Here is a 25,901-nt window from a genome sequence, read left to right as displayed (position 1 = left end):
TCCCTGATGTTTGACCTTTGTGCAATTTTAATCCCCTTTGTTCTAATTGCGCAATTTTAGTCCCCTTTGTTCTAAGTTAGTGGCAATTGGGTCCCGTCGTTAGTCTTCCATCTAATTACTAACGGTGGTTTCTATTTACACCTTTTATTTTCTATCTGCACCACCTACCCTATATTAAAATAACAAATACATAATTTATAAATTTTATTTAACCTAATACATGATAATCACAAGTACAGATTAAAATAAAATCCCCAAACCTAATATTCATCATCTTCAACCTCCATATCTCACCACTATCTTCAGCCTCCGACTCCCACACCACCACATGTCCCGACACTGTGCTATTCTCTTCACCCTGTCCTCAACCTTAGCAGTCGCTACTTCCTTCTCTCTTCTTCTCAACGCAACTGCCACTTTCCACCCACCACACTCCTCTTCTCTCCTCTCAAGCCGCCACCTCCCCCTCTCTCTGCTCGTTGCTGTTACCTCCTCCTCTTTATCCTCGCGCGGCCACCACCTCCTCTCGTGCTCGCCCGCGACCGCCACCTCCTCCTCTGCTCGCGTGCAGCCACCAGATGGAACTGGCCATGACCCAAACGCCCAGTTCTGCTTCTGATCTGACGGAGTAAATGCCTACAACCTTAGCTGACCACGACGGGGAGCCGTCCAAAGGAGTTTCCCCTCAGATCTACGCCCACTGCCCCTGCGACCATCTCCCATTCCCGATCTGTTCATCGCCACCACCATCTCGTTCCTCTGACTTCCGAGCACCACCGCCATTCTCTTTCCCAGCACCAAGGCAGGTCTCGATTTGATTCTCAAGCATCTGTCCCTGGTTTCTTTTTTCCTCTCTTTATTATTCTCACTCTCATAAAGATCAAACTCACAAAAAGTTTGGGTTTTTGTTTGAAATGTGTTTACTTTTCTTGAATTTGATCATGTCTGTTGTAGGGTAGTTCATGAGTCAAATGATGAGTTTCTGGCCTTTGACTTCTTCTGTTGCAGGGTAGTTCATGTGTCAAATTTGACGGAAAATTACACTTAAAACAGGTGTTTGAATTCAAGGTTCCAGGTTTGGGTTTGTAGGGGTTGTTGATGATGATGGATGAAGACATGAATTGATGTAGATGATGATGTTGGGAGATGATGATGAATTGTTCAATGGGTGAGAACACCGGGTGTTTTATGGATCAAGATGTTGGGAGATGATGATGAATTGTTCAAGACGATGAATTAATCAAGATGTTGGGAGATGATGATGAATTGATAAATATGATGAATTGTTTAATGGATGAAAATTACACTTAAAACGCGTGTTTTAATTACTGAATTTTTTTTATTTAATTTGTTTTACTTTTTATTTTCATTTATTTATTTATTTGATGAGGAATCTAAATAAGAATATTCCGTTTGAAATTGAACGGAAGCTAACGCAAGAAACAAAGGGGACTAAAATTGCGCAATTAGAACAAAGGGGATTAAAATTACACAAAGGTCAAACATCAGGGACCAAAAGTGCAATTAAGCCATTATTTTAATGGCACTAAGCTACCACTGTGGACAAGAAATCGGATCCCCAAATTGGGCCTTCGCATATGTGGGCTCAGACTGCCCTTTCTTCCTTTTTTTTAAACAAAAAAAAAAACCAACTTGTTGGTCTTTGTCAATCATCAATTCCGAACTCTCCTCCTTGATTTACGCGTGACCACAAGCCAACTCAAAATAGATTTTGAGATTCCATGAATCAACCCATATAATCACTTATAAATAAATACTACAACTCTTTTTATTTCTATTTCAACCCACAACTAATTAACTCCATCACGCTAGTTAGCTTCAATTCATCAAGCTTCACACTCTTTGCAATGCAAACACAAACGCCTAACTATGCCTACTCAATTAGATCCAACCTCTTTAGGTTCCTCTTCATCCTCTCCATCATCGGCTGCATCACTGGTTCATTTTTCATTATTGTTGCAAACATTATCATCCCTTTTTTTAAAGGCGAGTTACACTCCATTCACCCCAGAGTGCAATGTCACTCTGCCTCCTTCACCTCACTCGAACATGTCATTGGCCCCAACCTCACCGCCAAATTTGACATCACTCTCATTCTCACAAACCCTAACAACAAGTACAACATCTCTTATGACTTCATCGTTGCCACTCTCAATAACTATGACCACTTTCCTAAAAAATATAAATCACAACTTAACCTTTTTGCCTCCACTCGCTTGCCACCTTTCTTGCAACTTAATCAGAGCCAGGACACGCTTCAGTTTCAAATCAACGCGGTTGATCAATTTGTGGGTGACAACACTGTTGCCGCTGCCAAGGCTCAGGGATCAATAGATTTTGGACTCAACTTGTATGCTAAGTACAAAACCGCAATTGATTGGCAGATCATGTTTTTTCACTGCAAACATCTGAGATTTGTCTTCAAGATCAACAATGCTACTTTTGCTTCTGGAACTTGTTTATCTAAACCAAAAATTAATTTTGAGTAATGAGTCAATTCCTTCATGTATGTTCAAGGTTGCAATAAAATTTAACTTCTACATTTGACATTACATGGCTTCATTCCTATTCTAATGCAAATTCCAATTAATTTCAATAGACAATAACATAGATGGGTAATTTCTATTTAATTGAACCTGTTATACAATTTTTCTTGTCAAAATGCATATGTAAAATATATGACATGTTAAGTTAGTTATTAACCATATCAAGCTAAATCATTGTTCAGTAATGTGTCAATTGCCTTTCTTTTGCACCACTTTGGTCTACCATCATGCACTGACATTAAAATAGAGATTATTGGAGCTGGTAACTTCACTTTATCACTTATCTTTAACAAATGTCTCAAACATTTAGCATATGATTCAATCATGATACAAAATGTTTTCAAAAGCTAGACTGTTAATTTGTTGCTTTAATCATATGATACAATGCCAACTCTATGCATCGTTTTGGGTGAGAGGCCACCGTCACACAAATAACTGAACTAGATCACGGAAGCAGAGATTGGTTGGAAAGTTTTTCCTTCCAGCCACTGCTCACATGTCACTAAATTGCTCAGTCATCAATTATGATGCTTGAAATTTTCTTTTACATTCTTCAGACCCAATTGACACAATTTTTAAATTGAGGGTACAAAAGAAGCCCTGGGCAAAACTATGTACCTGATTTTGCAATACCATAAGAGCTGTATTTTTTTATTTCGCTACCCAAATATTTCTGTTAGTTATGGAGCCATCACGATGCTAAGTTGCTAACAACAAGTAATGAAAACCAGAGGATTGTGCCAAATTTCTTGTTCTTGAAACTGAAAATTGATTATTGGTTATCACTTTTTTTGTCTAGGATGATTTGGTCAAAGCTGATAGGGCGACCAAACAAACACTAACATTATGATAGAGGACCACATTAGTAGTACAAAAGTGTAATACAACAATGATTCATAATTAAGTATTGCAATATATAGCATGCTTGCCACAAATCTACAATCCAGTGAAAACATAAAATTAGAAATAGAAACAAGCATAGAAATGCTAAAAGAAACAACTCGATCAAATTTGGAATCAAAATAAATCTCTACCTAATTTTCTTCGAGTACCATCTATGCCTTTTCTTCGTTGCTCCTTACTTTGGGGCCTGTCTTGCTCTGTTGGTGCTGTAGCAATGGAGGTCAACCATAAAACAAGCAGTTCAGCTGCGGCTAGTAAATCATAGTGAAGACAAACTCAGAGGGACATTAATAAGTTTCCACATCTGTTCGGGAAAGTATAGTTGTCTCTCTCAACAAATGACTTTCTAGAAGTTCGAGCTTGTATTCTCACCATTATGGTATCTAGTTTACTTACTACTTAGACCAATAACACGGTTGATACTTGTATTACTTGACTGATAATACTTGATGTTTCAAAGAAATATTGTATTCTATTTTTGAAAGGATCAGGGAATCAAAGTTGCAATTTATTTCATTTCATAGTGCTGCACCTAAAACAAATTATTCGATAGAGAGTGGGGACATGAAATTACAATTTTTTAATGGAAAAGAAGGGAAGTAGACGGATTAATGGAGCGGTACAATGAATCCCTTTAATAGAAAAAAAAAGTGATTGTTTCCATGACAAAAGCAAGGCTCAGAGGCAGTGAATGAAGCATTAGTTTCACTTTGTTTCACTGAGTGAGGCAAGGTAAGGTTCCTCCCTTGCTTCTTTCAGTGATTTTTTATAATTATTTATGAATGGCTTGGCTGCCATGCCATAAGGTTGGAGTTGGTCAATGACTCCAATTATGCCAACGCAATGGCACACGTCACTTGTGCAATATCCACTTCAATGCTTCACTCTTGTGCAGTGCTGCTTCTTTCTTCTATAAATTCATCCAATACCAAGGGAAGGGAGCAAAACATACTTCAATTCTAACTGAGTCTCTTGCCTTGTTAGTTAGCTAGTTGTTACTTATTAGCCACTTCATTACCAAATCATACTCACTTCACTCATGGCTGATCCCAATAATCCTCTTCTCACTCCTTACAAGATGGGCAACTTCAATCTCTCCCACAGGTATGTACCTTTTATTGTTAATCAATTCTGGTTCCTCTTATTCTACAATCATTTCTCATTGCTTCACCTTTCTCTGTATCTGTAATTTCAGAATTGTTTTGGCGCCACTCACCAGACAAAGATCCTACAACAATGTTCCTCAGCCTCATGCTATTCTCTATTACTCCCAGAGAGCTTCCCAAGGAGGTCTTCTCATAGCTGAAGCCACTGGTGTCTCTGACACTGCTCAAGGCTATCAATACACGCCCGGCATATGGACAAAGGAACAAGTCGAAGCGTGGAAACCAATTGTGGATGCTGTTCATGCCAAAGGTGCTACATTCTTTTGTCAAATTTGGCACTGTGGAAGGGTTTCTAATTCAGGTACTTATGAACTTGAATTGCTCCTGATCAATTTGTAAATACTAATTGATTTCTCTTTACAATTAAAAATAGTTCAAACTTAGTTTTAACATGCTTCCATATATAAAGACATAAAAATGGGAGAATTCTGTTGAATTGGACAAATTGCTTTGACTCACCTGCCTTTGTTGTTCCCGCTGCCCCACCTGTTCAATGCCATTTTTTTATCAAAATGCATATGTAGAAGGAATCACTCCAAAAAATTCTTTGTAAAAAATATGATATGTTGCTTGGACTGTAGTAGAACATGTTAAGTGTAGAAATTTGATCGATCAAGGTATTAATTAATATTAACAAGCTCAAGCTAATTGATTGTTCAGTAACTTGTCAAAATTCCTTTGTTGTCACTTGTCAGTATGTTATTAACATATATTTGTTAGATTAATTGAATAACCTAGACTACCATCACTGCCTATAAAATGGAGATTGCTGGAATTGGAGATTGTTGTTATTGGTTATTGTTTTTTTTTTCTTGAAAAGGTTATTGGTTATTGTTAAGGGGAACCTGCATTATGATTTTTTGTACAGGTTTTCAACCAAACGGGCAAGCACCAATATCTCCCACAGACAAGCCACTCAATGGCTCACAATTCACGCCACCAAGGCGGCTAAGGACAGATGAAATTCCTCATATTGTCAATGACTTCAAACTTGCTGCTAGAAATGCTATTGAAGCTGGTAACTTCACTGATATTTTAACAAATTTCATTAAAATTCAATATGCTTCAATTATGATACAAAGTGCTTTCAAAAGTTATATTGTTAACTTGTTCCTCTATTTGCTGACGTTTCCAATACATGTAACGTACCAATTGTTCTGCAAATTGTAGGTTTTGATGGGATTGAGATCCATGGGGCTCATGGCTACCTACCTGACCAATTTATGAAGGATAAAGTAAATGATAGAACAGATAAATATGGTGGATCCCTTGAGAATCGTTGTCGATTTATTTTGGAAATTGTTGAAGCTGTTGCAAATGAGATAGGGCCAGAAAGAGTTGGAGTTAGATTATCACCTTTTGCAGAACATGGAGAATGTGGTGACTCAAATCCTAAAGAATTGGGGCTTTATATGGTTAATGCTCTCAATAAATATAGTGTTCTGTACTGTCACATGGTAGAACCGAGAATGAAAAATGCTGCAGAACAAGTTGAAAGCTCGCATAGCCTGGTGCCAATTAGAAAAGCCTTCAAGGGCACTTTTATAGCTGCTGGAGGTTATGTTAGACAAGAAGGGATCAATGCTCTAGCTGAAAACAGGGCTGACCTTATTGCTTATGGTCGTTGGTTCTTAGCTAATCCAGATTTACCAAAGAGATTTGCCCTTGATGCTCCTCTAAACAAGTATAAGAGGGAGACTTTCTACACTTCTGATCCGGTTGTTGGTTACACTGATTACCCATTTCTTGAATGAAGAAACCAATGCTTCAACCTACAAGGGTGGAACCTCATGACTTAATAAGCTATTCTCCCCTGGCACATTTCTTTCTTGCAATTTAGTTGGTCATTGTAATAGGAATTGTGATGCTTGAAATTTTATTATGGATTTAATACGAGTCTTTTTTTTTACAAAGTCATCAAATGGTTATTTGCCACATCATTAAGTAAATTCTAAAATTTATTAAAATACTCATAAAACTGTACATGAAATGATTAAATGTCAGTATAATGAAGTTGTTCGCACCAAAATAATCGGCTGCATCTACCGTGTGTCAGTTTCAAACTGACATACGGTGCTTCAGTTTCATTTTTTCAGTAATTAGACAAAAATATCCTTATTTTCTTAATTTTTTCCTCCTTGCTCCTTCCACCATCATCATCCAAGATTTTCCAGATCTTGTTTGAATATGAGATGTGGGCATGTGGCTTCCCGAACCAGCCCAGACTACAGCAGATGGCGGCGAAGACATGGAGGCTCATGGCGAGGTGAACGACGCAGCTCAAAAAAGGGAACAAAATGGGGGTAGAAAGGAACTAACCCCACACAACCACCACCAATTCTGACCGACCACCACTGCCGCCGTACAATAACCTGGATCTCATCCTTAACCACCAGAACTTCTAGATTTGAGCTTTCTAGATCTTCTACTTCAACAAGTTCGAGCTTTTCTTCACCATTGTGGAATTGAGCTTTCCAGATCTTCTCCTTCCAGCTTCCAGACATCAAAAGCCATCACTTTTCACAAATCAGAGAGCAATCCACCATGGCTGCCGCTTTTCCAATCTTAGTCTTAGAGTCACCTCCACTGGCCATCACCACCGGTAACCTTTGCATGTCTTTCTCCTCCACCGAAAATATTTTCAATTGAAAGTCAGTGAAAAAGATCTGGGCATGATTGTAGATTTGAGGGGTGATGATGTCGCTATATTCATCAGCTTTTATTTCTTTTGCATTTGTTTTGGTTTTAGTGATTATTTTTTGTTTTTACACTATTCTGAAACCTACATAGCCCTATGTACAATGAGTTTCTTTGGCTGAAAATAGATAGTGATTTGCTTCCTCAATTAGTTTATTTGATTGAAATGCAGATCTGGAAGATTTTGATGGTTTGATGGTGAGGGTCACTGGATGTGGGCTGCGGAGGTGGGCGGTGGGGGAAGGAAAAGGGGGTGGGGGTGGGTTGGGGAAGAAGAAGGGTGTTTTTGTAAATTAAGATATAATTAACAAATGAATTATTTTAATGCTAATTTATCTGAACCGTTAAAATTTAAAAATATCAGATCCAACGGTGCATATGAAACTGAAGCACCGTATGTCAGTTTCAAACTGACACACGGTAGATGAAACCAAAATAATCACGTAACTCTCTATAAACTTGTCACAATACTTTAGGAAACTTTTGAAACTCAGCTATCCTTTCTGTTAATTATTGTCCCTCTCCCTCCTTAATAGTGGTAGGTCCATAATGGCTTGACATTCCCCATGTTGTATCCTGAAGCTCTCCTCTCTATAAACTCTACTTTCCAAGAAGATTGTGATGAATTTTATTTAATACTCCCCTTCGTTTCTTATTATAAAATCATTTTTTAGAGTTTTTTTTTTCTAAATATAAGTCTATTTACAATATTAATGGAGCATTAAATATTTTTTTTCCAAAACTATCATCATATTTAATTTGAAAGAGATAATGAGATTTTGAAATAATAACTTAGAGTGAGAAATTTATAAGAAAGTAAATAAAGGTAATCTAGGAAAGTAGATAAACTATTTTACAAATTTATTACTTGTAACTACTTTTCTTAATTTAAGAGAATTAAGTAAAGTAGTCTTATATATAGGAACGGGGGAGTAAGAATGACTTTTTAATTAAGATAACAAAATTTTATTTGTGAGATAGAAAATGAGACATTATTTAGGACCAACATCTTAATTAAATGCTCTTAGAAAGATCATATCTATCATAGGTGATTTAAAGCTTTTTAGGGAAACCCCATCCACTGTCCAAAGACAAACTGGGACCATAACTAATTTTTCTTACTCAAATTAATATAAATAAAATCATTCTTAAAATTATATAATATTAATTTCCTTAACTTATTGATTCTGAACTTAAATTTCTTAAATAATAAACACTGACCAAATTGAATACACATCATCGTGACATAATTATCTATGAGACCGATTGACTTAGACAAATTCTCTATTCTCTATGAGGGTTTGACGATTTTCAATTCTTGGAAATGAAAAAAAATCATCAATTAATTATCTACTCCCTCCGTTCCTTATTAACTGTCCACTTTAAAGAAAAAAGGGTTAACTATTAGATTCGTCCCTGTCTTTGTCTCGCCGTCTGAGGTAAGTCCCTTCCCGGAAAATTTATTGCATTTGCTCCTCGTGTTTGAAAAACTTTTGGAGCGGATCCTCGCCGGAGGGCGGAGCTCCGGCGAGTGCTTAAATGGCACGCTGACTAGACTTAATGAGGTGACGTGTAAAAGAAAAATTAAAAAAAAATTACAAGTCAGATTTAAAAAATCTAATTAAGCTATTCCTAATTAAAAACCTAACTTAATTAAACAGAAATAATTTTCCCCCAAACTTAACCCAATTCACATCAATTAACCCAAATCCCCAATTCCACAACCCTGCAACCTCATCCAACCTAGAAACCCAGAAACCCCTCAATTCCCACTCTGTTCTTCAACGTGTTTACTGTTCACGCTCCCTCCCAGAAACCCACAACCCAGATCCAAGTTTATGTTCTCTCCCTAAGCTCTCTACGAGTCACGCTTCCTCATGTTTATGTTCTGATCTGGACTCTGTCTCTGCGACTCTCTTTCACCCTCTCTGGACCTCCATCGTCGCCGTCAAAGAAGAAGCGATGGTCGGCGCGGTTGAGCTCGACGCCTGGTGGTTGTGGGTGGCTCGTCTTCGTGTTATCCTTCAACTCAACCCCCATCGTTCTCATCGATTGTCCACTTCGCAGATACCCAAGTCGGCGTCGGCGTCATCACCGCCGGCGCAGGCAGCGTGCTAGTTCCGCCTCCAGTGAGTAAACTCAGATCTTCCGTGAAACCCTTTATCATCTACTACACCTTGATTCTCAGATCTCAAACCCCAGATCTACACTATGACTAATTCCTGTATTGAGAGAGGAGGGTTGAGATTGTGAGGATGGAGGAGATGACGAGTGAGCAGAGGTGGAGCGCGTGTGTGGGGGACGTGGGGCCAGAGAATGAGTCGGTGTGGTGGTGCGTGAGGTGGTGGCGGAGGGGGATGAAGATGGGATGAAATGGGCATGGGGTGATTGTTGGTGATGGGAGATAAGGGAGGAGAAGGAAAGGGTGAAGAAGATAATTTTGAATTTGAGCTTTCTTTATTTGTTAAATTTGAGTTTGAATATAGTTGGGAAGATAATTTTGAAGTGGTTGGGAAGAAGATGAATCTAAATGAAAGAAGAAAATGGTGTGACTTTTGAAGAACTTTGAATCAGCTGATTCGTTCACTGAGTATGTTTTTCCAAGGTGTTCATAATTTTTTCAAACCCAGGTGTTCAAGGTTCTGGATTTGTGTTTAAAGAAGATGTATGGATATGATTTTAATTGGGAATTTGGGTTGGTTAATTAAGTTAGGGTTAATTAGAAATAGGTTAATTAGGTTTAAAATTCTGAGTTGTAATTTTATTTTTATTTTTTATTTATTTTTTAATGCCACGTGGGTTCATTAATCCTAGTCACCAAGCCACACATGCACTCGCCGGAGCTCCGCCCTCCGGCGAGGGCCTGCTCCAACCACTTTTCAAACAAGAGGACTTCAGACAAATTTTTTTCCGGGGAGGGACCTACCTCAGACGGCGAGACAAAGACAGGGACTAATATAACAGTTAACCCAAGAAAAAATTGTGTTTCTATATATCTGTCCATTTAGAGATTCAAGAGAGCATTAATTGATGTTTTTCCAAGAAATGCCCTTAAAGAAACAATAAATGAAGAAAGATAAAATGCATTCTAAAGGGTGACATAGAAAAACAAATAATACTTTTATGAAAATCAACACAATTAATTGTTTTTCTTAATTTGTGTGAATCTTCTCTTCCTGGACAGATAAATAGGAACGGAGGGAGTATCATTTAGTGCGTTGATCGTGAGATGAGAAATTAGTCTTACGACTGGAAATACATTGGCTAAGAATTTTTTTTCAGAAGTAAAATAAAAACTTTCAGAGTCAGATAATTTTATATTGAATATGTAAAAGCATCTCCAATGCATAGTTGCTAGTTGGGTTGCTTAAACATTATTCTGGTGATCCTAAACTGCTACATATGATTTAAGCAATCAAAGCAGAATTCTCTCAAACCACAGTTGCTTATTTTACTTTTGGTTAGTTCTCACTATATCTTATATATTTATATTATTTCAAGGTTATCACATTATTCAAGTGAATGAACGAAAGGAAAAAATAATTTTTAGTCAAAAAGCAAGAAAAAAGAGAATAAACAGTCGTTGCATAAATAAGCAACCAAACTGTAATGTTATGTTGTTCTAATGGTGCTCTAAAATAAGCAACATTGCTTAAGTGATCCAACTGGATTAAAGAACTCCATTGGAGATGCTCTAACTTGTATTCCTTGGTTTTTAATCATTTATGTTCCAAAGAAATAAAATAAAAATCTGTATTATGCAATTTATTTTATTTGATAGTGCCTCACCAAAAAGGATCACCAAAAACTAAATTATCGATACTGATATATATAGACAGGGAGTGGGACATGAAATGAAATGACAAATATAAATGGAAAAGGAGGGTGGAAGGATTAGTGGAGAGGAACAATGAAAGTGAAAAGTGGGAGGGATCATGGATAGTGAAAGTGAATCTATCTTCACTTTCAATCATGTTCCTCTCTCTGTTTGTTCCTTTGTTTTAGGGTGATTGATTCATTAATGGCTGCTATGCCATAGTCAAAGAAGCCGACTATGCAACGCAATGGCAAACGTCACATGACACGCCCACTCCACTTGACTGTCACTACTCTCATGCGGTGCCAGTTGCAGATGCTGCTTCTTTCTTCTATAAATTCATCCAATACCAAGCCCCAAGGGAACACAACAATACATTATCACCCACTTCAATTCAGTTCAATTCGATTCAATTCTCTCTAACTCACTTACTTGTTAACCGCACCAATGGCTCAGCAATTGGATCCCAGTAATCCTCTACTCACTCCATACAAGAGGGGTAACTTCAATCTCTCCCACAGGTACTTGCTTATTGTCATTCATTTTATGCACCTTTGGAAACTCCGACGCCATAGTCAAAACTATGGAGACTTCAAATTTAGAATGATACCATGATTTTGACTTCAGCGCCTTTTTTCGAATGAGTTTCCAAACACGCACACGCCGTTTTTTTTTGTTTTCCTCTTTTTTTCTCCATCATACTAATTACTTTCATTGCTTCTCCATCTATATCTATAATTTCAGAGTTGTTTTGGCGCCGCTTACCAGACAGAGATCCTACAACAACGTTCCTCAGCCCCATGCTATCCTCTATTACTCTCAAAGAGCTTCCCAAGGAGGTTTCCTCATCACTGAAGCCACCGGTGCCTCCGACACCGCTCAAGGCTATCCAGACACGCCTGGCATTTGGACAAAGGAACAAGTTGAAGCGTGGAAACCAATTGTGGATGCTGTTCATGCCAAAGGTGCTACATTCTTCTGTCAGATTTGGCATGTTGGAAGGGCTTCATCTTCAGGTATATATTTCCTGCACTTGCTTTATTCATATTCTAATGCAAATACCTATAAATTTCAACATGCTTCACTAGACAATAACATAGTTTAATTTACATAGATAAGGAATTTCTGTTTAATTGAACCTCTTATGCATATTTTCTAATTGCCTTTGTTGTTGTTAATCTGTCCCTAACATTTTTCTTTTACACCACTTGGTCTACCATCACTGACAGTAACATAGAGATTATTGGAGTTGCAGTCTTTTGCTAGTCATTATTACTAAGGGAAAAATACATTCTTTTTGTTTTAGTAATGTTATTTATGACCATCATGTAAATGCTTACCATATGCCTATTTTCCGTGTAATTTTGAACAGTTTATCAGCCAAACGGGCAAGCACCAGTATCTTCTACAGACAAGCCACTTACACCAACAATTAGAGCTAATGGCGTTGATGTAGCAGATTTCACGCAACCAAGGCGGCTAAGGACAGATGAAATTCCTCAAATTGTCAATGATTTCAAACTTGCCGCAAGGAATGCTATTGAAGCTGGTAACTTAATTGATCTTTATAACAAATGTCCCCAACATTCAACATGTTTCAATCATGATACAATATGTTTTTAGAAACTAGACTGTTTAACAAATGTCCCCAACATTCAATCATGCTTCAATCTGTTGTGGTGCAAATTGTAGGTTTTGATGGAATTGAGATCCATGGAGCTCATGGCTACCTGCTTGAGCAATTTATGAAAGATAAAGTGAACGACCGAACTGATGAATATGGTGGTTCCCTTGAGAACCGCTGTCGATTTCCTTTAGAGATTGTTGAAGCTGTTGCAAATGAGATAGGGGCAGAAAGAGTTGGAATTAGATTATCACCTTTTGGAGAGCATGGAGAATGTGTTGACTCAAATCCCAAAGAGTTGGCACTTTATATGGTTAATGCGCTAAATAAATACAGTGTTTTGTACTGTCACATGGTAGAACCAAGAATTAAAAATAATGCAGAACAGGTTGAAAGCTCTCATAGCCTGGTACCAATGAGAAAAGCCTTCAAGGGCACTTTTATAGTTTCTGGAGGCTATATTCGACAAGAAGGGATCAATGCTATAGCTGAAAACAGGGCAGATCTTATTGCTTATGGTCGTTGGTTCTTAGCTAATCCAGATTTACCAAAGAGATTCGCGCTTGATGCTCCTCTCAACAAGTATAATCGGGAGACTTTCTACACTTCTGATCCGGTTATTGGTTACACTGACTATCCATTTCTTGAATGAAGAAACCAATGCTGTTGCATACAAGGGTGGAACCTCTTGATTTAATAAGCTATTCTTCACTTGCACATCCCTTTCTTGCAATTTGGTTGGTCATTGTACTAGGAGTTATGATCCTTGAATTTTAATTAATAATGGAAGCAGATCGCATGTAAAACTATGATTTGTGTGTGATAATGACACTGAATGCTAATGGGAAGTATTGGGCTAAAGTTAAGTACCTGATTTGCAGTACTAGGGGCATGTTTGGTTGCAATTTTTGTTTTCAGTTTTTAAAACAACTTTCATAAACCATTTTTAAAAACAGTTTTCAGATGAAGAAAACAAGTTGAATGACATGTTTTCCAACATTTAGAAAACTTATATCTGAAAACTAAAAACTGAAACTAAAAACATTTTTTAATTGTTTTGGTTTTTAATTTTAAGAACTGAAAATGAGAACTGTTTTCAAAATTAGTTCTAATTTTGAAAACATGTCATACCAAGAAAACATGAAACAAAGCCCTAGATAAGCTTTATGCTAAAAAGAGGATTATTTTGCTACCCTATTTTTTTTTCTTAAGTATTTTAAGAGAGAGAGAACAATTTGTCACACGAGGATTGAAAATATATAGTCAAAATTTGTTGATGTTAAGGTTACATAAAAAAAAAGCTGATACGACGAGGAATATTTAACATGAAGATACCTTCAAGTTGAAACTAATAGAAAATGTTTTAATATAATTTTTAAACTTTTTTTAGACTTTTTAAATATTTTAATGGAGTAGATATACAGAAGCATTACAATTTGGTTCTGCGAGATCAGAAAAATGGAAGATTTTACTGTGAAACCCAAGGAGAGAGTCAGAGTGCACCTTGAAGAAGGGGTGGAAAAAATTCATCAAAGCGAATAACCTTACAGAGAATCATTTTGTTTGGTTTGGAATTCATAAAGATGATCCACACGTTATTAATGTTGGAGTCATGAACGAAATAATTTCGTGAAAAAAATTCTCCCACCAGAAATCAATTATGGAAATTTTTTTATTGTATTTTTTATTTATCTTTGTGGTGCAATTAGATAGATTGGATTTTAAATGCAAAAATTTTGTATGCTTCACAACGTTGTGTTTTTCCACCAGAGATATCTATTGCGATTTTTAATTAAATGTTCTTGCTTTTTTATAGTATTTTATATAAGAGAATTATTATTGCATCATTTAAATTTTGAATACCCATCCGTATTTAGTTATATAGAGTTTAGGAAATCACAATGATATAGTGTAAAAAAATGTAATTTAATATGTAATACATATTTTCTATCAAATTTTATAAGTTATAAATTTTGTAGACTTATTTGGAGATCGGAAAAACAAAAATAAAAGAAAAAAAACAAAAATATACAATTTATTATATTATTATATCATAAACAAATTAATCAAATAAAAAATTATATTTATATTTATTTTTCATTTATACAAAATAAATAACTATATATATTAAAAGTAATTTATTATATACTCGGAAATATGCCCCCGTGCATCAGCACGGGTATAAATACTAGTAGAAATATGATAAGCATACTAGTTGGACACTTGTTCCGAGGAATGTAGACGGATAAATGGATAGGTGCAATGGGACACGTCACTTCCTTTGAGAGCAGTCAAAGTCAAACAAGTCAACTTCAACGCTATGACATGCTTCTTCTCTCTTCTTCTTCTTCTTCTTCTTCTTCTTCTTCTTTTCATTCATTCAATTTTCAAGGGAACAACACAAACAGTGCACCCACTGTGAATCTATGGCTTCTCCTACTCTTCCTCTTCCTGTGGATCCCAATAACCCTCTTATTACTCCCTACAAGATGGGTAACTTCAATCTCTCCCACAGGTAGATACATTTTATTCTTACTGTATTCATTCATGCTCCCCACACTTGTCTGATTCTCCATTTGTAACTGTAATTTCAGAATTGTTTTGGCTCCACTCACCAGACAGAGATCCTACAACAACGTTCCTCAACCCCATGCTATTCTCTATTACTCTCAGAGAGCTTCCAATGGAGGTCTTCTCATCGCCGAAGCCACCGGTGTCTCCGACACTGCTCAAGGCTATCCAGACACCCCCGGCATTTGGACAAACGAGCAAGTCCAAGCCTGGAAACCTATTGTCGATGCTGTTCATGCCAAAGGCGCTCTCTTCTTTTGTCAGATTTGGCATGTTGGAAGGGTTTCAAATTCAGGTATACATATATTTCCTGACCTAATGCACCAAATTCCGAATAGGGTTTCTTTCTTGTTGTTATTGATCATTGTAAAGGGGAAAATACATGATGATTTTTTTATTAGTACACATTTATGCACATGATGTTAATATACAAGCTCAATGTATGATTATTTTCTGTATGATTTTGAATAGCTTATCAGCCAAACGGGCAAGCACCCATATCTTCCACGGACAAGCCACTCAAACCGCAAGTACGGGCTAATGGGGTTGATGTAGTGCAATTCACAACACCGAGGCGGCTGAGGACGGATGAAATTCCTCATGTTGTTAATGACTTCAGACTCGCTGCAAGGAATGCTATTGAGGCTGGTAACTTCACTTGTATTCTAACAAATGTCATTAAAATTCAATATGCTTCAATCATGATATAATGTGATTTCAAAAGCTAGACTGTTAGTTGTTTTATTGCTTTATTTGATTTTGTTTTCCAACATATATGACGTACTTGTTGTGATGCAAATTATAGGTTTTGATGGGGTTGAGATCCATGGGGCTCATGGCTACTTGCTTGAGCAATTTATGAAAGATAAAGTCAATGACAGAACAGATCAATATGGTGGATCCCTTGAGAACCGTTGTCGATTTCCTTTGGAAATTGTTGAAGCTATTACGAATGAGATTGGGGCAGAAAGAGTTGGAATTAGATTGTCACCTTATGCAGAATATGCAGAATGTGGTGATTCAAATCCTAAAGAATTGGGGCTTTATATGGTTGATGCTCTTAATAAATATGGTATTCTGTATTGTCATATGGTAGAACCAAGAATGAAAACTGTTGCAGAAAAGGTTGAATGTCCTCACAGCCTGGTGCCAATGAGAAAAGCCTTCAATGGCACTTTTATAGTTGCTGGAGGTTATGACCGGCAAGATGGGATCAATGCCGTAGCTGAAAACAGGGCAGATCTCGTTGCTTATGGTCGTTGGTTCTTAGCTAATCCAGATCTGCCAAAGAGATTTGCACTTGATGCTCCCCTCAACAAGTATAACCGGGAGACTTTCTACCTCTCTGATCCAGTTGTTGGTTACACTGATTACCCATTTCTGGAATGAAGAAACCAAAGCTGCAGCCTACAAGGGTGGAACCTCCTGATTTAATAAGTTTTTCTTCCCTTGCACATTCCTTAATTGCAATTTGGTTAGTCATTGCAATAGAAATTATGATGCCTGAAATTTTATTAATATATTCTTCAAACCCAGTTGGCAGATCTTTTTTCAAATGACGGAGGGCATATACATAGCATGTAAAACTTCTATTGTGTGTGATTATGAGTTATGCCACTGAATACCAATTAGTGCTGGGTCAAAGTTACTCAACTGATTGTGCAAACACCATAGACGCTTTGTGCTAATAAGAGGACTGTTTCGTTACCAGTTTTTATCCTTAACCTTAGGTATTGTAACTATCAGTAAGCTAGCTGCTAACAACTAAGTAAAAGTGTAAAACCAAGAACTCAGCCAATTTTCTGTAGCTGATAAAAACAGCTAACTCAAAATTATTGGTTCTTTAAGAATTATTGCAAGTTAACAAAAAAAACCCCAATAAATTTACCATTTTGAACCCCAAATGTGCATCTCTCGACTTGAGATTCAGGTTATGCTTTTGTATTGCACCAAAATCTTCCTGTTACCTATTTCTTTGGCAAGGTCATTGGACTACCATCTCCGGTGAAGACTAAAATTGTGTATTTCCTTAAAATTATGAACTAAATCCAAACTTTACTGTGATGAAAAATGAAAATCAAATTTCACCGATTATACAGGAAGTCAATGATTAGTTAACCCAAAGCCTAAATGATTCGATACTGTTGAATAGAGGCAGAGAGTGGGGACATGAAAGAAATGCATGATTGATGAAAGAATGAACTATGACGGTTCTGGCTATAACGAAGGGCGGTAGTTGTAGCAGTAGCAGTGTGGTGGCGGCAATGACAATGGTGGTGGCGATAAAGTGGTAGTGGCATGGCGGTGGTGGAGTTGGTTGTGGTGGTGGTGACAATAATAGTGGTGGAGGGTGCGGTACTGTAGGATTGTGGTAGCGGCAATGGTGGTGGCAAAGGTGACAGATGGTGATGGTGATGATGATAATGGTGGTGGTGGTGGTGACAACGAAAGTGGTGAAGGAGGTGGTGGTGGCGGCTTTGAGATTAGATTAAATATTTTCAAATAGCTTATACGTTATAATCTTATCATATTTTATCCCAGATCTGTATGCATGATTAAATACTCTATCATTTTAATGCAAAAGAATAAATTAATGTATAATACAAATATACAATATTAACATTAAATAATGAATAAACTTATTATTGTATAACTTTATATCATCATGTTTAATACGACATACAAAACGAGTCATGAAGAATAAGGAAAAAAATCGTTTGAACTTTGATAACATCATAACACATTTATTGCCAAAGTTGAGTTGCTGAACCCATGGCTCCCTAGTGACCTACATTTTAGATACGTAAAAGACCTAAATTTCAGGTAACTGCATCTGCGTATATGATGGAGTCTTGGTGAATTATTGTACTGGCGAACTCTACCTACTACCATTATCTTTTGGTCCAATAATGCATTTAAGATTTACCCAATTCAATAAATTTTTACCTCATTTTGGAAGAGAGACACTTCACCCAGCAGCAGCAGAAATAAGTGAACAAAGATATGGAGATAGCCAGAAGAATGCATATATATGGTCAACCAAAATTAATCATTATCCAATGATGATGAATAATTCACTTGCATTCATACTTAATTGGACACAAGGGGGTGAATGCTGCACTTGAATAAAATGTTGCAAAAAATACACAACTCGGGCCAACCATGTTTGTTTTCCTAATTATGACTACCTTTTCACCTGGTATGCTTGTAATCTTAATTCTATGGCATCCTAGAACCACTTCTAGCACCAGTTCTACGTTCCTAACTAAAATCAGTTGGCCATTTCTACAATTAGCCACATAGTTTTTTTTTCTAGAATGTTTCATATACATCCAATGCGGGTGTCGATAACATAAATTTCATGTAAGTCTACTCTATCCTAAAAACCAGCTTACGAGTGAGAGTTAATCTACCATTTTATAAGAATTATATCGGTCATACCTCTATTTAATCAACAAACATGATAAAATTTTGTTAGTGTAACAGAAAAATATGACATAATTTGGGGACATGAGATTTTAATCCGTAGATAATTATATTAGAAAGAGAGATAAATAATAAATGTAATATATAATATGATACGATAGAAAATTAAAAAGTAATAATAATATAAAAAAGAAAAAGTGTATGTGAGACGTTGCTTTGAGTTTCTGAAAAAAATGAGATTGTAGTTTTTTTTACTTCTTTTATGGCTTATTGGTAAAGTAGATTGTTCCTTTAACCTTGGAAGTGTGTGTATAATAATGTGTTTATATATACAAGTGAGAGGTCTACATCAGAGGTATATACTTGTCCAGTTTTCTTGTGTATGTCTACATCTTTAATCCAAAAGATAGTGACTGATGAGGATAGATAGTGTTTACACGGATTTTTGGTAAACAAATATCCTCTTAGTTCGACTAAAGGAAGTTTAAATTTCAGGGTCCTTTTGAGAAAACGCTTTGCCAAAGTGTTGTGTGTGGACGGATGTATTTTCGACAACAATAAACAACTTTAAACGAAACTGGATTTTATTGAATATGAGTCGATTACACAATAGTCAAGCAAACCAAAATAGCATGAAAGCAAATTTCGACAAAACAAGCTACACATAAAAACTGGGAATTAACGAACTGAAATGTAAGGAAATTAAAGCGTTGGTTCTGCAACATACTCCTCCATCATCACGTTCTGCTCTCGAAGTCTCATTGATGCGGACATTAAAGCTTTCTGGTGAATTTTTCAGAGTTTGAGTTGGGAACCTCTTTTCTGAATCAGATTTTCCTATTTATAGAGCTCCATGTCTCGCGTGTCCCTGGCGGTTTTCTTCCTTGTTGGTCGGGTTAGTGGGTCTGATTCCCCACGATCTGATGCTTGTTCCGGAAGTTTCATGCGTAGTGGTGAGGGTCGTGTTTCTCAACTGCCTCAACCGTTTCTTGGCCACGTTTTCGACCATCGTGGGGAGAATTTGACTTGGTCAATGTGGCACGTGTTACATGTGCCTGTGTTTAGTAGTAATTGTTGTTGTCGAATTTGGCTGCCCCATTAACTTAGTGCATTTTCCTTTTCCTTCCTTCTAGTCAGAATTCGACTACTCTGAGTATTTTGGGCTGAATGCGTTTTTCTTTCTTGGGCCAAAATATTGGGCCAACAGATGCCCCCCAAAAATGTTGATTCTCGACTACCAGTCCTTGGAGAGATCAAGCATTTTTCGCTCGTGCATTTCGACGGACCTTGACGGCTGTTCGCGACTTTTCCTTTTCTGATTTCAAGTCCCATCAGATATCCAATCGTTTGACTTTCGCTCCAATCAGAGGCTTTAGCGTCTGACCTCGTCTGCCGTGTGCCGTCTCTACTTTTAGAGTAATCATGGCCTTTTCCTAGCCTTTTCATTAGGGTTTGCGGTTATATAATAAAATAACCGTTGGATTTCAAAAATTTTATGCATCACCCTGTAATGCAGCCTCACGTCCGACTATTCACTTGCCTATAAATACGCCATTGTTGGCCTTCTTCAAGCTTTACCGTTCCTTCAGTCACTCGCGCTTTCAAATCCTCAAGCTTTCGAACACTTAAACTTTTGCCTGATTTTGCTTGTGACCGCCTTCCATCGTTTGGTTTCTGTTCTCCCGGTGTATTCTCTGAACATTTCCATGGCTTCTGGTTCTGGCTCTGACAATGTCATCCCTTTGGCTGCTGCTTGTGAGGTGAATGAAGCCAAGCGTACTCCCATTCCAGATCCGCCGTATGACGTGGAGAAACGGGCTATCTGGAAATCCCAGGTATTTATTCCTATTTCTGTGAATGGCAATTTATGTGCCATTTTGGGCCCTTTGAAGAAGGCGAAGAAGGGCAGGCCTAACAGTCTCCCTGAGGACTACGAGCATTTTCACCCCAGCATTCGTGGGGATGAGCTCATTCTTGCATTCCAACCTTCTTACCGCTTCCCTTTTCTGAAAGATCCCAAAAGGACTTTCAGGTCTGCGCCTCCTAACCCGTCTGCTGGTGAAGGAGCCTATCTGAGATGGCTCAACAGGGTGGAGGCCAGTAAGTCTGGGCATTGGAAAGTGACTGGCATTTTCGACCTCATTCAGTTATCGAGGTCGCCGATTACTTACAACCCTGCCATGCTTCTGAGTTCTCTTTTCTTTTGGGAGCGGTCCACCAATAGCTTTCATCTCCCCTTTGGAATGCTTTCTCCTACTCTTCTCGATGTTGCTGCCATCACTGGCCTTTGGGTGGTGGGTGACGATTATCATTCTTCTGCTGCTCCCACTGATCCTATCGTCATTCCGACAGACAACATTGCTTTCAGTAAGTTTATTAAAGATCATTATGTCGAGAATGGTGAAGTCTCCGATGCTGAGCATGTCGCGTTTCTACTGTATTGGCTTTCTGCCTATGTGTTCTGCACCAAATCTTTGAGAATTCCGGCTAAACTTCTTCCTTTAGCCAATCTGTTGCACGAGGGTCGAATTATCGCCATGGCTAGGCTCGTGCTCGGTAATCTCTACCAAATGATCAATGAAGCAATCGCCGATATTCGAGATCCTAAAGTGGCGTCTTTGAATGCAGCTGGTCCTTTCTGGCTTCTTCAGCTTTGGATGAATGCGGTTTTCGAACCATCTCTTCCAGCCAAGAACTCTCCTCCTGTGGTGTCCAACACAAGGATCGACGCTTTCAGGCTTGAAGCTCTCACCCCTCCTTATGATGCCTCCACGTTCGAGTTTGACTTTAAGAAGTATTTCACCATGTTTTTCGAGCTGAAACGTTTCCGCTCGAGCTTTGCACCGTATCACAAACCCTCTTACGGCCCTCGGTGGCTAAGGAATTCATATCCTAATCTTCCCGGTTCGGAAAACCTTTCTCAACACCAAGTCGAGCTTTGGCAGACTATATTGTCTCCCAGGGTGTTAACCATCAACTTCGCCAGTAATGATTTTACTCTTTGCGGTTACAATCCTCAGCTTGTGTCTCGACAGTTTGGGCTGAGTCAAGATTTGCCCAATACCTTGTTCGACAAATCCCTCATCCTCTATCCTGGTACCATCACCAAACGTAGTGTTTTCGACACTACCATTGGTTACTATAACGATGAGGAGCTACTTGGTCTTAGTCCTTTCAGTTTCGCTCCATCCTTTTACGTCACCCAGGCGTTTAAGGCGTGGTGGTATGCTTATTGGCATGATATTTCGACGCCAATTGAGGATTGCTTCCAGCGCATAACAAACGTTTTTCTTTTGCAGAGACAGGCCCCAAAGAAAACCAAAGGTATGCATACATCTAAGATCAACGCTTTTCAACAATTCTTCGGTGTAGTGTACTTTCCGGGTCCTCGACTTCAGGAAACGGTTGCCAAAGCAGCTCAAGTTCTCAGGAAAATGTGGGAAGCTAAAGCCAAGAAAACCCGATTGAACTTTCCTTCTGACGAGGACGGTCTTTCTTTTATTATTCGAAAAACTGGCTTTAGGTTCCCACCACTGCCTACTTGTAAGTATGCTTTGGCTTTTCCGGTAGTGCTTCCTAAGTGGGTTGATCATGTAAGTATCAAAAACTTCTACCACAGTGCACTGCCCCCTCGGAAGCGGGTGACCTGGACCAAGCGTTACCTATGGAATTATCCTCTCCATGTGCCGGTTGAAATCTTCAACCACATATCGATAAAATCGCTTATTGGTCAAGGTAATCATTTCGACCTGGCATCTTTGCGATATTTATGGCTTAATCCTCCTTTGTTTTTTTTTTGTAGCTGAACCAATTCCTCGACCGACCCCTCAGGCTTCTCCTCGGGTGGCCTCTGCGATTGTCGAAGTGGAGGATGATGATGATGATGATGTTGCCTTGGCTGATAAGCTCAAGATTCCTAAGGTAATATTGAACCTTGTGAAACTCTGACTTTTACTCGACGTGTATATCTTTGTGATCATTTGCTTTTGTTTCAGAGTCGAAAACGGGGAGCCACCCCAACTACTTCTGCGAGCCAAAAGAGGGCTAAAGGCGCTGGTGAATCTTCTGTGGGAAATCCCTCCCCGGCTAAATCAGCCAGTCAACGTGGGGAAGTACAGCAAGGTGTTGAACAAGGTGTTGATGAGCAGGCTTCTAATCCTCTGCTTCAAGGTACTATACCAATTCCTGTCGAGATGGCTCAATCCAAGAAGACCTCCGGGAAAAGGTCTAGTCGCAAATCTGGCAGCTCCTCTTCCCACCATTCTAAGAGTTCAACCAGCTCCAGTCCCCTCAGAGCATCTGGCCCTAAGGTAAATCATTAACTCACATCTTGTTTCAATTTGCTTCCTTTTCCTCTTTCTCAATCATTTTTACTTTGATTCTTTAGAGGGTTGGCATGTCTAAAATGGCTGTACCTCGGGCCACGTGGTTTTCTTATAAACCTTCACCAATTGCCCTATCTAGTTCTTCGAGCGATTTAGAGTCCTCTAGCTCGAGTTTAGACTCTACTGAGTCAGACCCTGTGTGGGACAAACTGACATTCTATTTTAACTCGAAACCAATTGCTTGGCAACATCCTGGTTGTGAACCCTATTATACTAAAGAATGTCGAGATAACCTTTCTAATTTTCCTCCACAGGGTATGCAAAACCTGCCTTCCCCTGCTCGTGAAGAAAGCATGCCACATGATGAAGTGCAGGGTGGTGAGGGTCCAATCATTCAGCCTGACCAAGTGATTGGCGTAATGCCCCCACCCAAGGCTGATGTTCTGGCCTCTGTTCATTCTAAACCTTCTCCTCGACCGCTTCAAGCTTCCCCTCAACAGCCTCGACTTTCTCCTCAGCGATTTCAACAAGACGCTAGAGCCGCTTTGATCTCACCTCATGCTAAGGGGGATTCAGCTTCTTCTAAGACGGCTGCTTCTTCTCATACTTCTAGTGAAAAGCTCAGTGCTCTTTTGGTCGAGGATCCTCTTTCCATCTTCCAGAGCTTCTTTGATGGTACTTTGGATCTCGAGTCTCCGCCGCGCCAAGCTGAAATTGCTGAGACTGCTCAGTCTGGTGGGGTGCCCGATGATAGCCGGATTGAAGCGGCTCTCGTTAAGTTAAAAGGGCTGGTTTTCGATGCTGGCTTCATTGGCAGTGTCCGAGTCAATCCTCAATTAGGCCAAGAAGTGAAAGAACTGCTTGCCTTTCTCTTAAGCCAACAACTTGATCAAATTCAGGCAGATGCTCTCGTCGAATTGCAAACTCTCGTGGTCGATATTGTGGCCACACTTGACAAAGCCATTGCAGTGGAGCAATCTATTGAGACTAAAAAGGCACAAGTGGCTTCCAATACCAATGGCCTATTGCCCGCAAAAGAAGAGGTTCTCAAGCTGACTGCTAGGAGGACCCTTATTGCAGCTGAGTTGTCGAGTGTTGATGCTCGACTAGATGAGCTTCACAGGGAGGTAGCCAGACTCGAGAAGCAAAAGGCTATGTTGATTGATGAAGGCCCAGCCGTGAATTCGCGACTGAATACGCTGGCTGCTGAGTGCACGGGTGTGATGCTCTCGACATCTCAACTTTCTAAAGAAGTAGCAGCGGAACAGCGTATGAAGCAAAGCTTGGATTGTAGGATTGCTGCTGCTGGGGTTCAGCTTGAAGCCTTCAAGTCGAGAATTTAGGCTTCAATATTTGTTGCCTTATTGTAATGGCCATGGATCTATTATGGCCTTTGTTGCCAACTTTATCATTCCCGTCCTGTAACTCTATTCGATTTAATTAATGAATGACTTTGTATTGGCAATGCTCGACATGCTTTATTTCTCGATTTACATTTTATCGTTGAATTAGCTTTCGCTACATTACTCCTTGCATTGAATTGCTAAGCCTCACCATTTGACTTGGTGCTTAATCTAACCTTTCAACTTCCAAGTTTCTTGGAAAACCACGATAATTTATAACGCTTTTATCACGTTTCTGTTCAACGACTCAAGAAATTCCTTCACTTGTGGTAGTGGTTGACGTGGCTTGCCGTGTTTGGCTGACGCTTTGGTAACTGCATACTTGCATTAATACGTCTGTTTGTTACTTCCCTACTATAAATGAAGCAGTTTTCTACTCGTCTCTCAACAGCAACTCTTTTCTTTCCATTCTTCCCTTCTTTCTGCGATCCAAGAACCTTTCATTCTTCACCATGGATAGCAGACTAATTCTTCGCCGTATCAAGGACTTGGCTTTCCAAGAGAACCTTTTCCAGAACCTGTATGACTCCTCTGCTGGCCTTGATGAGCTTTTAGGGCTCATTGATCAACTACTTCATAGGCCAATCGTTGCGCGCGTTAGAATTCCTCTTCAGGAGTTCCAAGGGCTTCTCTTGGAGGCCAAGCCTCTGTTTGAAGAGTTCCGGGAACTTTCAGTAATGGTGTTCTTTCAAGAACACCAAATAGATGAGTGGAGGGATAAATTCGATTTTCTCCAGGCCTCTTTGGATCAGCAAGATCCTGAAGGTCTTGTTCAGTCAGTTGTGGCGATTCTTGCAGCCTCCCTTGAAGACCTGGTTGCTCGTCAAAAGAAGGCTCGACTTGAGGGCCAGATGGTGGCGCTGGTGGGTCGATTAGCACCTATGCAAGCTAAATATGACGGATACAGAGCCATTTTTCCTTTTTAGGTTTCTAGTTTTACTTGTATTTTGCCATACTTGTAATGTTTTTCGATTAATGAATATAATTTGGCAATTTTATCGTTCATGTTTCATTCGATTTTACATTCGTGCAACATTGGCTTATATGCTTTTAAATACTTGCCATTTATCGTAACACATTGACTCTGATTGCCCAATTCCTTGATCACGTAAGCATTATTGGGTAACGTTTTCTCGACTGTAAATGGCCCTTCCCAACTGGGGGTCCATTTTCCGTAAACTCTATCCTTTTTATCCATTGGGAGAATGACTTTCCACACATAATCCCCTGTAATAAAAGATCGATCTCTAACCTTTTTGTTGTATGCTTTAGCTATGCGATCCTTTTGCCTTGTTAAGACGTCTAGTGCCAAGAGCCTTTCTTCGTCGAGGTTGACCATTTCATCTAGCATCATATTCCAGTAAACGTCGCTTGTGATTTCTTCTTGCCTTTGAATTCGGCA

At 38.8% G+C, this 25,901-nt stretch overlaps 2 protein-coding genes, 1 long non-coding RNA gene and 1 pseudogene across 4 annotated transcripts; all 4 read left to right on the top strand.

Annotated features, from left to right (window-relative positions):
- The first annotated feature begins 259 nt into the window (after positions 1-259).
- On the top strand, positions 260-1,347 carry LOC130741371 (uncharacterized). Its single transcript, XR_009020361.1, has 2 exons — positions 260-806; positions 1,009-1,347. It is a non-coding gene; the product is annotated as an uncharacterized LOC130741371 (long non-coding RNA).
- A 2,979-nt stretch (positions 1,348-4,326) lies between these two features.
- LOC130741370 (12-oxophytodienoate reductase 2-like) lies at positions 4,327-6,529 on the top strand. Its single transcript, XM_057594247.1, has 4 exons — positions 4,327-4,574; positions 4,666-4,937; positions 5,505-5,654; positions 5,807-6,529. Exons 1-4 carry the CDS (start codon positions 4,510-4,512, stop codon positions 6,388-6,390), a joined length of 1,071 nt encoding a protein of 356 aa, XP_057450230.1. The 5' UTR covers positions 4,327-4,509; the 3' UTR covers positions 6,391-6,529.
- Positions 6,530-11,249: 4,720 nt separating this feature from the next.
- LOC130741369 (putative 12-oxophytodienoate reductase 11) lies at positions 11,250-13,635 on the top strand (annotated as a pseudogene). Its single transcript, XR_009020360.1, has 4 exons — positions 11,250-11,671; positions 11,895-12,166; positions 12,523-12,699; positions 12,843-13,635. The product of XR_009020360.1 is annotated as a putative 12-oxophytodienoate reductase 11 (transcript).
- A 1,454-nt stretch (positions 13,636-15,089) lies between these two features.
- On the top strand, positions 15,090-17,052 carry LOC130741368 (putative 12-oxophytodienoate reductase 11). Its single transcript, XM_057594246.1, has 4 exons — positions 15,090-15,289; positions 15,369-15,640; positions 15,817-15,993; positions 16,151-17,052. The coding sequence occupies exons 1-4, from the start codon at positions 15,201-15,203 to the stop codon at positions 16,732-16,734; spliced, it is 1,122 nt and encodes a 373-aa protein (XP_057450229.1). The 5' UTR covers positions 15,090-15,200; the 3' UTR covers positions 16,735-17,052.
- Positions 17,053-25,901: the final 8,849 nt, after the last annotated feature.

This window comes from Lotus japonicus, chromosome 2 (assembly GCF_012489685.1).
Source record: "Lotus japonicus ecotype B-129 chromosome 2, LjGifu_v1.2".
Taxonomy (NCBI): Eukaryota; Viridiplantae; Streptophyta; class Magnoliopsida; order Fabales; family Fabaceae; genus Lotus; species Lotus japonicus.
This window is presented reverse-complemented; position numbering and strand designations above follow the sequence as displayed.

Coding starts and splice junctions, on each gene's coding strand:
- LOC130741370 (XM_057594247.1), top strand. CDS start 4,510: ATGGCTGATCCCAATAATCCTCTTCTCACTCCTTACAAGATGGGCAAC. Junction 4,575..4,665: donor AACTTCAATCTCTCCCACAG/GTATGTACCTTT, acceptor CTGTAATTTCAG/AATTGTTTTGGCGCCACTCA. Junction 5,655..5,806: donor TAGAAATGCTATTGAAGCTG/GTAACTTCACTG, acceptor TGCAAATTGTAG/GTTTTGATGGGATTGAGATC.
- LOC130741368 (XM_057594246.1), top strand. CDS start 15,201: ATGGCTTCTCCTACTCTTCCTCTTCCTGTGGATCCCAATAACCCTCTT. Junction 15,641..15,816: donor TGGAAGGGTTTCAAATTCAG/GTATACATATAT, acceptor GATTTTGAATAG/CTTATCAGCCAAACGGGCAA. Junction 15,994..16,150: donor AAGGAATGCTATTGAGGCTG/GTAACTTCACTT, acceptor TGCAAATTATAG/GTTTTGATGGGGTTGAGATC.